This window comes from Hyperoodon ampullatus (assembly GCF_949752795.1).
Source record: "Hyperoodon ampullatus genome assembly, chromosome: 19".
Classification (NCBI taxonomy): domain Eukaryota; kingdom Metazoa; phylum Chordata; class Mammalia; order Artiodactyla; family Ziphiidae; genus Hyperoodon; species Hyperoodon ampullatus.
This window is the reverse complement of record NC_136932.1, coordinates 38384412-38395023: the sequence shown is the minus strand read 5'-3', so window position 1 is coordinate 38395023 and position 10612 is coordinate 38384412. Positions and strand designations below refer to the sequence as shown.

General features: G+C 48.4%; 1 protein-coding gene across 1 annotated transcript; it reads right to left on the bottom strand.

The window, feature by feature from the left end:
• Positions 1-1305: 1305 nt before the first annotated feature.
• Positions 1306-6455, bottom strand: RPL26 (ribosomal protein L26). The gene is made up of 4 exons (XM_079726184.1): positions 6379-6455; positions 5403-5575; positions 4127-4267; positions 1306-1477 (listed from the first exon to the last, which is right to left on the bottom strand). The coding sequence occupies exons 2-4, from the start codon at positions 5568-5570 to the stop codon at positions 1349-1351; spliced, it is 438 nt and encodes a 145-aa protein (XP_079582310.1). The 5' UTR covers positions 5571-5575; positions 6379-6455; the 3' UTR covers positions 1306-1348.
• Between the last annotated feature and the right edge of the window lie 4157 nt (positions 6456-10612).

The window sequence follows — 10612 nt, the reverse complement described above, 5'->3', positions numbered from 1 at the left end:
GGAGGAGTGAAATGAATGAGCCAGGCCAGCGGGAAGAGAGACCGATCGGGGTGGTTTTGCAGGAGAGGGAGGTCCGGAAGTGAAAAGGAATACGCCAGGGCCGCAGGGTCGGGAGCCCGCCCCACCCACGGCTGCGTCCGCCAGCGCCGCCCGGTCCCCTCCCGCTCCGCGTGGGCCCGCGGCGGCGGAGGCCGGCCGTGCCGGCCGGAAGCGGCTCCGCGCCGGCCGGAAGCCCCGCCCCTCCCGAGGGGCCGTCCGCAGACGCCGCAGCGGGGAGAAACCTTACTCCTTTTCTAGGTAATGAAGGCTGTGTTCCGGGGTCCTGCCCAGCCTGCAGCGTGCTCGGCGGAAGCTGCGGTGAGTGAGATTACTGAGGTGATAGCTGGGGCCGGCCCAGGTGCGACCTTGGCTAAGCCAGCCACTACCTGGTCTCCGGCGGTGGCAAAATTGGTCACCTATTTCCCCACGTTGTCGTAAAGGCTCCAAGATAAATGAATGCTCGCCTCCAGCCTGAAAAGTAAACCCCATTCATCGTCCTACACGTTTAAATGCTTAAGTCTAAAGTGAGGAAAGTGTTGTCAACAATTACTCTGTGCACGGTATCGCTTAATCCTCTAGGAGAAACTGCATTTTAGGTGAGCACTTTTTGCTTCAGATTGTAAGCTAAAGATTCATTTTGGTCTAACAGCACTCACACAACATCAGTGCAGAAAACAAGGTGGGGTAAAGGGGGTCCTCGGGTATTCAGCTTTACCCCAAAGTGCTGCTGCCTGCTGTAAAAGAAAATCACTATTTTATTAGTCCCGATTTCGGAATATCGTTAGAAAGCATTTCAATCATTAAATAATTGATGCTTGGGACTTCCCTTGTCGCGCAGTGGTTAAGAATCCGCCTGCCAATGCAGGGGACACGGGTTCGAGCTCTGGTCCTGGCAGATCCCACATGCTGCAGAGCAGCTAAGTCCGTGCGCCACAACTACTGAGCCTGTGGTCTAGAGCCCACGTGAAGCCCACGCGTCTAGAGCCCATGCTCCCCAACAAGAGAAAGCCACCGCAATGAGAAGCCCAAGGGCAGCAACGAAGACCCAACGCAGCTAAAAATAAATACATTAAAAAAAAAAAAGAACTGATGCTCAAATTTGGTTAAAAAACCAACTCTCTCTAAACAGTACTTTCCATTACTGGAATCAAGCCACAAGATAAGGGTAGTCTGCCCCTAGATAGCTAACATCACCTGAACTTCCCTGAAAACTGACCCACCGAAATCTAGTCAGCGTCTCAAAGCACCACACATAAACAAAGGCTCTTCATTTTAACAGTTTTTAATGAAAGTTGTATACAAGATTACTTCATTCCTGCATCTTCTCAATTGTTTCTTCCTTGTATTTGCCCTTTTCCTTTCCTACTTGGCGAGATTTGGCTTTACGTTCGAGGATCTTTTTGCGGTCTTTGTCCAGTTTTAGTCTGGTGATAACCACCTGCAGACAAATAAGAAAAAATGCTCCCGAGCTTTAAACAATTACCAACACAGAACACATGGGAAGGCCCAACATTCAGTGCCATTCCCCACACCTGTGGGAGTGGATGCCTAAACACTCTGAAGTGCCAGAAATGATTCTTTACCCCCAAACCTGGCTTAAATGTTCACTAATACTCAGCCAACAAAGGAGAAGGCAATGTGGCACTGGTGGTTCTTCTCACGTCCTCTTCTGTGCTTTATTAGAAAATCAGCTTCTTTTTCTACTGCAAAACGTTTCAACTTTCCACTCCTCTCAGTTTTATAAGCTAACAAAGTCATACACATTGGTTTCTATAGTAACGTTAGTACCACAGAGTTGGAAATTAAATGTAGCCTTCACACATGCTTCAACCTGCAAAACCTTTAGTGAAGTCATAGAACATACCTATTCCAACAGATTTGTCACCAAAGACACCCAGATTATGATAAATTTTAGTCTTAGAGAGGAAGGTGAGGAAAGGCAAAGACAGCACTGAACAAGGTCTGGAAATATAGCATAGCAACCAAAAGACAATCTCCACCGCCATGGAGGTTGTATCTAATATGAGATGGAATGCTGGAGGACAGGGGCTAAATCATAATCGAGATCAGGCAAAGCCTCACGGAAAGGTCTGTATTTGAACAGAGACCTGATAAGAGTAGAGTATTCCAAACAGAACAGCAAAAGCACCGAAGTCCAGAGGCCGAAGAACTTCTAAGTTTAACAGGCGTGTTCCTCAAATTTGAGTGTGTCTGGAGGGCTTGTTAAAATAGACCCCTGGGGCTTCCCTGGTGGCGCAGTGGATGAGAGTCCGCCTGCCGATGCAGGGGACATGGGTTCGTGCCCCGGTCCGGGAAGATCCCACATGCCGTGGAGCGGCTGGGCCCGTGAGCCATGGCCGCTGAGCCTGCACGTCCGGAGCCTGTGCTCCGCAACGGGAGAGGCCACAGCAGTCAGAGGCCCGCGTACCGAAGGAAAAAAAAAAAAATAGACCCCTGGGTCCCACCCCCAAATTCTGCTTCAGTAGACCTGGGAACAGAATGTACAATTCTATGAAGTTGCCAGGTGATGCTGCCAACCAGCAGACACACTGAGTAGCATGGCTGTAGGAACAGTAAAGAGGCTAGTGGACTAGAACACGAAGAGTGGAATAAGGTGGCATCAACAAGTAGCTGGTGATGGGACTTCCCTGGTGGCGCAGTGGTTAAGAATCCGCCTGCCAGTGGAGGGGACACGGGTTCAAGCCCTGGTCGGGGAAGATCCCACATGCCGCAGAGCAACTAAGCCCGTGTGCCACAACTACTGAGCCTGTGCTCTAGAGCCCACGAGCCACAACTACTGAGCCCATGTGCTGCAACTACTGAAGCCCGCGCGCCTAGAGCCCGTGCTGTGCAGCGAGAAGCCACCGCAATGAGAAGCCAGCGCACCGCAATGAAGAGTAGCCCCCACTCGCCGCAACTAGAGGAAGCCTGTGCGCACTGCAAGGAAGACCCGATGCAGCCAAAAATAAATAAATTAAAAAAAAAAAAAAAAAGAAGTAGCTGGTGATCAGTCTTGTAGGCCACTCTGATGGTAACAATATCCTGGATACAGTGTGACAGCAGTCAACAGGTCTTATCGACTGATGTGGGGTATATAGTAAGAATGACATTTTGGCTTGAGCCATTAGGACAAAGTTGCCACACACAGTGACGGTAACAAACTGCAAGAGGCTTCAAGGATAAAACCAGGAGTTTAAACATGTCAGGTTTGAGATATTGATTGGATATCTAAGTTGACATGCAAACTAGTCAACTGGATATTGAGGTTTGTCTGGAATAAGAGATGAAGATGAGCCATAAAGAAGGAGATCAACTGTCAAATGCTGCATTAAGTTCATAAAACACTAAGAATCGGTCACTGGATTGGTGACCTTGACAACGGCTGATCTAGTTGGGGGCAACTAAGACTGTAGTGAAGAATGGGAAAGTCTTCGCTCTTAAGAGATACACACTGAAGTAATTAGAGGTGAAGTGCCACGATGTTTGTAATCCACTAGTGAGTAGGGAAAAGGGCAAAGAAAATGGTAGCTGTGAATTCTAGGTGAAAGATACGCAACAGCTGTACTAGTCTTTCGACTTCCCTGTAGTTTGCAGATTAGATTTGTGGTGCCAACTCAAGATCTTAAAAAAAGAACACCTCATTATTTGAATAGGCACCAAGCACATTTATTACCTTGATATTAAACATATCTTTTTAATTGAGAGAAATCAGACAGCAGTATTGGAAAATTCACATTAAAGTCCAGGATATGAGAATCAGACCATTATCTTCTATTTTGGCTTAGATACCACTATCAATGGGATCTAGACTCTGAGGTCCAGATTTTTTCCATCTGCAAATGACTTAATACCTACTTTGCAGGGCTGTAAATGTGCCTTACTGTTTACTCAATTCTGTTTAATACACAGGGTATGAGCTCCATATCATCTAAAAATTACCCGATTTCCTATATTTTAAGACCTATTCATTTTTAGATTGATCGATCAGCTTACTAATAGCTTTTAAGGAAAAGTTACATCAAATACACATACAGAATAACTGTGAAAATTTCCTTCTCCCCTCTCAAGCATTCTTAAAAACACCCACCTTGCTGGGGTGAATGCCCACATGGACAGTTGTGCCATTAGCCTTCTCCCGCTGCACTCGTTCAATGTAGATGACATACTTCTTCCTGTAAACCTGGACTACTTTGCCAATTTGCTGCCCTTTGTAGTGTCCTCGTACAACCTAAATGCAAATTCAAAAATAAAAGATATATGTGGTTAAAAGAATATTAAACTTGAAAATCAGGAAACCTATGAATCAGGTAAACATCATTCACTTCATCAGATATACAGGATCTTCCAATTTTGAAAGATCTAATCATTAATGGAAATGTGCCAATAATTCTATCTCTGGCTTCAATTAACCTGGAAATAAACTATGCTCCATATCAATCTACAGTGATGGAGAGTGCATCCTACAACTGATGATCCACCAGCAATGGTGGGCTTGTTAAAAGGTTAAAAACGAGGAACAAGCCCACCTTGGTTTTTTGTACCAAGTTGACAAGGAAACTGTCACTCCATCTCAAAGGGAACAACAGCCATAAATATTAAATTCACAACCCATTAAAGGGCCCAACTAAGTGCCAAAGAGTGGGCAGCAGCTAATATTTAAGGAAACATGCCACTTCTTTCCCTGAGGTTAACTAACATCGTTCTGTACCCGGGAGTCCCAGCGATCCTCAGCTTGCCAAAGTGCTTCTGAACAGATGTTTCTTTCCCAGTTACAGAAAGCAGAGGAGACTGCCTCCGAAACCTACTGGCAATTTTAGCACCAGCACAGGAGCGACAAATGGCTATTCATCTCAAGAAATGCTGGTAACATGTAAGCTGCTTTAGAGACTGCTTGAATCTTAATCACTAGCTGCAAGTTACAGCTAAGAAACATTAATAGAAATTTTCACTTAAATAGATTTGACAAATTATTTACTGGTACTCTCAAACAATCATATGAAACTACAGCTCAGTTGTAACTTATATATGGATTTTGATTCAGACACAGAATTGTTTACTGGTCCTCAAATGCCTCTCCAATGCCCAAACATACCCAGAAAAAGATAACTCCAAACTAAGATTCTGGTTCCAAACCCCCTTTCTTCTGTTTAATTATGACTGCATCTGACGCTTGAGACAACTGATTTTCACCAAAGTGTAAAGGTGAAGAAAGCTGCATACTTTTTGTTTAGTCCCCAGCTCAACTCCTTTTGCAGTCCTGTTGTGGGAGCCAATGTCTCAGTTGTATCACTCTCAGAATGCAATCCAGCGTCTGTGCCTAATGTGCGGGATATTCGCCGAGATGACCTGAACACGGCACATACCTGAACTTCATCATCCTTCCGGATGGGCATGGATCGGACATTGTACTTCTGTCTCAGCTCTTTAGAAAGAGGGGAAGACATAATCTTCCTGCGAATGTGGGAAGGCGCATTGAAATGCCTTTTCCGGTTCTTGCTTCGGTCAGAAGTCACAAAGGGATTGAATTTCATTTCGGCTAAATAAAGAGTTAGAAGAGGTGTAAACCCTTAAATGACCAAATCTCACTCAGTTTTACAAACAAGTAACTGCAACAATTTCATCTTGAAAGTTTAGAATGCTCACAAAAGCTGTTACATTCTTTAACTTCATCAAAAACTGCTTGTAGTGAATTGCTTTACTGGGATGTTTTCTGTATTTGCTTATGGAACAGAAGAACGTTCCATTACCAACACACCTGTCGTAATTAAACTTTTTGTTTACTCTCTCAAACTGCATAACTACTGCATAAGGAAGCTAAAACAGGACATATTTCCGCTGAATTAGGGCAAAGCAGACTGACAATTCAAACATCATATCACATTTTAGAAAGACCAACCAACGTTAATCTGCGAACTTGAGCGTGAACACATTTAGCCCAATCCCCAAATGAATGAAATCAGGCCCTCATCCCGAACCTGGAAAATGCACATAACTCGGGTCCAAAAAGCCTTCCAATGGGCGAGAGCCGTCTGAAAGTTCCGTAGATTTACCAAGAAGCTATCTCGAGACCATTCTTTAGGAAACTACACTGCCCAGACTAGACTCCATCACCATAGGCTCCCTCCCCTTCAGCTCCCGTTTCCAAGTCCCCAAATCCTCTTTCTTCCTCCCTTCCCCACCCCGGCGGTCCTTGAGCTAGGAGAAAGGTCGAGACCATCCTGGCCCCCCTTCCCGGCTGCTACTCGGCCACCGGAACAGTATAGGGGCCCCCGGGGTCGAGATACACCGTGCCCGTAAACTGATGGCTGCGGATTATGCGCGTACTCCCGGCAAACTCACCCGTTGGCGCTTCTGCGATGGCCACAAAAGGGAAGAGATCCACACACAGCTTCCGGTTTTGTAAGTTTCCGAGAGGTCTCGCGAGACCGCTGTTTCTTGGAGCGAGAGAGGCGCAGAGTTTGAACGCGGAGGGAAAACTGGGAAAGAAGTTGATAACTAGCGCCATCTCGTGGCTCGGAGGGGAACTGCAGAGCTCTGGGTTCTGCAGCTGCGTCCTCTGGGAACGGTGGTTCCCGGGCAAGTGGCGGGGGCTGCTTGGGGTCTGACTGACCCGGCGGGTGTTGAGGGAGCGAGCGGCCCCAGGGACCCGTGTCCCTTCACTCGAACACCGGGCAGCGAGTACTCCCTTAGCCGGGAAAGGGCAGGTCCTACATTTGACCGCCAGGTGGCGCTGGGACTCCGGCCGGCCGGTCACCTCGGTTACCTGGACATCCCGGGCCAAGGGCGTGGGCCTGTCGAGTGTGCCTGACAGGTAACCAGCCAGCTCCAGCCCGGCGCCCGCAGCTGCCCCAACACCAATGTGTGTGCTGACTGCTCCACGGGGCCCGCCCGAGGTTCGGCTCCCGCCGGCGAGGGGCCTTCCGAGGACTGGGGCCGCGGGTCCGCCCCCCACCCCGCGGAAGTAGGTCTGAACCCGCGTTTCTAACGAGCTCCCAGGTGATGCCGAGGGTGCTGGTCCGGGACCACACTTTGAAGGAGCGCGGCGTGAGGAAGCCTTTCCACGTAGAGAACTGTGCCCTTTTCTTTCTTCTTTTTTTTTAAAATAAATTTATTTATTTTATTTATTTATTTTTGTCTGCGTTGGGTCTTCATTGTTACACGCCGGCTTTCTCTAGTGCGGTGAGCGGGGGCTACTCTTCGTTGCGGTGCGCGGGCTTCTCATTGCGGTGGCTTCTCTTGTTACGGAGCACAGGCTCTAGGCGCGCAGGATTCAGTAGTTGTAGCTCACGGGCTCTAGAGCTCAGGCTCAGTAGTTGTGGCGCACGGGCTTAGTTGCTCCGCGGCATGTGGGATTTTCCCGGACCAGGGCTCGAACCCGTGTCCTCTGTACTGGCAGGCGGATTCTTAACCACTGTGCCGCCAGGGAAGCCCCACTGTGCCCTTTTCTTAATTTTACTGCCTGCTCACATTCAGTTCAGGATCTGATGGAAGCAGGGCAAGGGGGTGCGCTCTCCTGAAGAAGGGTTGCAGTGCTGGGTGAACTCCCGCCGCGTGCCTGGCCCCGCACCTAGTAAACGATCGGTTTCTGTTGAATGAATAACACAGGTGTCATACTAGGGGAAGACACACGTTTCATGATACTTAAGACATAGTAAGCTTGCAGAGTCTTAGGGACACCCTTCTACTCACTGCCTTTTTAGCTCCTTTAATCCACCAAATAGCCTTGCCATCTTGGTATTGTTGTCCCGTTTTACAGATGAGGACCCTGAGCCACAGAGAAGTGAGAGAAGCTCGTGCAAGGTTATACAGAACCCATAGGTTATAGACGAACCCGTGCAGCCTGGCTTCCCAGCCACTTCTGATAATTCCCCATATGGTTCCAATTTGTAGGAACCCACTGGGGTCAAGTCAAAGAGTGAGAAACCATATCCTTGAGGGCCCAGAGTGGAGTCAGTGAAGAACATGTGTTTTCATGATTTAAAAATAGTTGTGTTCTTAAATACGCTGTGAAGATATAGCCCCGGATTTTATTTGTTATTCAGAAATTCAGTGAGAGCAGAATTCTTCTGCCGCAATTCTTTTCAACAAGTGTTTATGGAACATCTTTCATGGGCCAGCCAGGTTGCATCCTGGAGCTACAAAAGGAAATTAGTCAAAGTTTCTGCCTGCAGGAAGCTCACTGTCTAAGAGATGAGATAAACAACAAAATTAACAACCACAGGACCCCAGAGAAGTGCTTGCTGAGCCTGGCTGTCCTTGGTGCCTGGGTGCTTCAGGAAGAGAAGAGAACTCTGGGGTCCGGGAAGACCTGGGGTGAAGTCACCCTTTAGTGACTTTTGAGGAATGTTAAAATTAGTTCCAGGAGGCAGAAGGAATAGCTTGAGGGAAGGCATGGAGGGGTGAAGCCCATGACACACTGTCACCAAGTGCCAGGCCCCTGTGGCTGGCATGAGAGGGATTCAGAGAGGAGCCCATGGGGCTCTGGGATTGAGCTGAGTTTGATTTGGATGCTGAAAGTCGTAGGGAGCTGCTGAAGGCTCCTGCCTTCCTTTCTGGTCTTCACCTTCTCTTTCCTAGTCTTTACTAGTTTATTGTCTTTACTAGTTTCCTTAATCGCCTCTTCTTCAGGCCTCCCCATCATCTTTCTCTCTTCCCACAAAGGTCCTCTCTGTTTCTTCAGCCTCCCCATCATTCTCTGCTGTCACCCAAGCCTCTCAGGCCTCCCTCCCTCCATCCAACACAGTCATCGAAATTAAACTCCAGCCCACCCACCATGTGGAAGCATAACCACTTTATACAGTGTGAAGCCTGTTGGAAATTGTACCCACAGATTCAGATGACTGCTAGCCTAGTTATACAGTCCGTTTATCTTCACAAGTGTCTGTTGGGTGTCATGGCTCCACCCTACATGAACCTCTGGCCACCTCGCCTGGCTGCCCTCTCTCCACATTCTTCTTACGTGAGTTCTTTTTTTTTTTTCTTTTTTGAGTCTTAACCACTGGACCTCCAATGAAGTCCCCAAGTGAGTCCTTTTAAATTGGCCCCTTGGGGTCATTTTGAGGGTGGTCTTTGTGTAGCCCTAAGACACACCAAAGTAGGTATTATCCAGACTTCATGCCTACATCCCTGGACTAAACTTTTTTTCTGGACCACAAACCGTCATGTTTACTAGTTCACTTGTTCATTTGTTCATCCATTCATTCCTTCACTCATGCATTCTTCAAATATTTATCCAGCTTCGACTCTTTCCTCAATTCTGTGCCAGACACTTGGTATGATCTTAGCAAGATCAGTTAAGATCTAGCCTCTCGTCAAGGAGCACATTGTCTAGAAGGAGGAGACGGACTTGTCAACAAACTCGCATCATCAAGTGTCTCAGGAAGATGGTGGAATGCAGTGGGGGACACAGCACAGGTGCGGCCAATTCTTTTTTTTTTTTTTTTTGCAGTACGCGGGCCTCTCACTGTTGCGGCCTCTCCCGTTGCGGAGCACAGGCTCCGGATGCTCAGGCTCAGCGGCCATGGCTCACGGGCCCAGCCGCTCCGCGGCATGTGGGATCTTCCCGGACCAGGGCACAAACCCATGTCCCCTGCATCGGCAGGCAGACTCTCAACCACTGCGCCACCAGGGAAGCCCAGGTGCAGCCAATTCTAACCAAGGTAAGGGTTGGGGGAGGTTTTATAGGTAACCCATGAACTGTTTCTGGAAAGCTAGGTAAGAGTTTTCCAGGTAGACAACGGGGGAAGCGTGTTCCAGGTGGAGGGAACTACCCAAACGAGAGCCCAGAGGCCTGCACCAGCACGGCTTGTAGGAACTGCCAGTAGTTTCTGTTGAGAATTAGTTGTGTGGCGTTCCTTTGTTCTGGGTTTGAGGAGGATGAGGGAAAGGGACAAGTGGTGAGGGTGGGGCCAAGGTGGTTTATTTCGTATCAAAAAAGGACATTTGGATAGTGAAGGAGGTCACAGAGAGAAGTGGTGATTGCAGAAGAGCTGCCCGCGTCCTCAGGCTTCACTGAGGGCAGAGGTCACGGGCCCGAGGGGCAGAGGGGTCTCTGATGCGCCTGCCCAGGCTCCTGGCAGCCCCGGCCTGGGGCCCGCCAGTGAAGTATGGATCCTTCGGCTCGCTGGGTCGGCCTAGACTGTGTATGAGAGTTAAAGGTTATTGTAATGGGAGGTGGCAAAGGGAGTGAGTGAGTGTGTGTGAGTGTGAAAGTGTGTGTGAGTCTAAAGGCGGGGGGATGCCTCTGGACAAGGGGAGAAAGAGAGGAGTGACAGTTTATGTTCAACCTCGGGGCATCCGTCTGCCTATCTACCTATCTGCCTATCTATGTTATCTTCCTGTAGTGCCCTGACCCCAGGGTGGTTGCTTAAAGCGAAAGATTTTGAGAAAGAAAAGGAAAGATAGAGAAGAGGGAATCAAAACGGAATTCCCTGGCAGTCCAGGGGTTAGGACTCCCACTCTCAGTGCCAGGGGCCTGGGAAGTTGGAGAGCTAAGATCCCACAAGCCGCGCAGCGCGGCCAAAAAAATCGAGAAAGAGGGAATCAAAATGAGCACATTAAATGGTGGGGCCCA

What these genes read in the sequence shown, in the direction of transcription:
- RPL26 (XM_079726184.1), bottom strand. Translation starts at nt 5,570, where the DNA reads ATGAAATTCAATCCCTTTGTGACTTCTGACCGAAGCAAGAACCGGAAA. An exon ending in GGAAGGATGATGAAGTTCAG is followed by an intron (nt 4,268 to 5,402) that starts GTATGTGCCGTG and finishes ATTTGCATTTAG; the next exon opens with GTTGTACGAGGACACTACAA. An exon ending in TGGGCATTCACCCCAGCAAG is followed by an intron (nt 1,478 to 4,126) that starts GTGGGTGTTTTT and finishes ATTTGTCTGCAG; the next exon opens with GTGGTTATCACCAGACTAAA.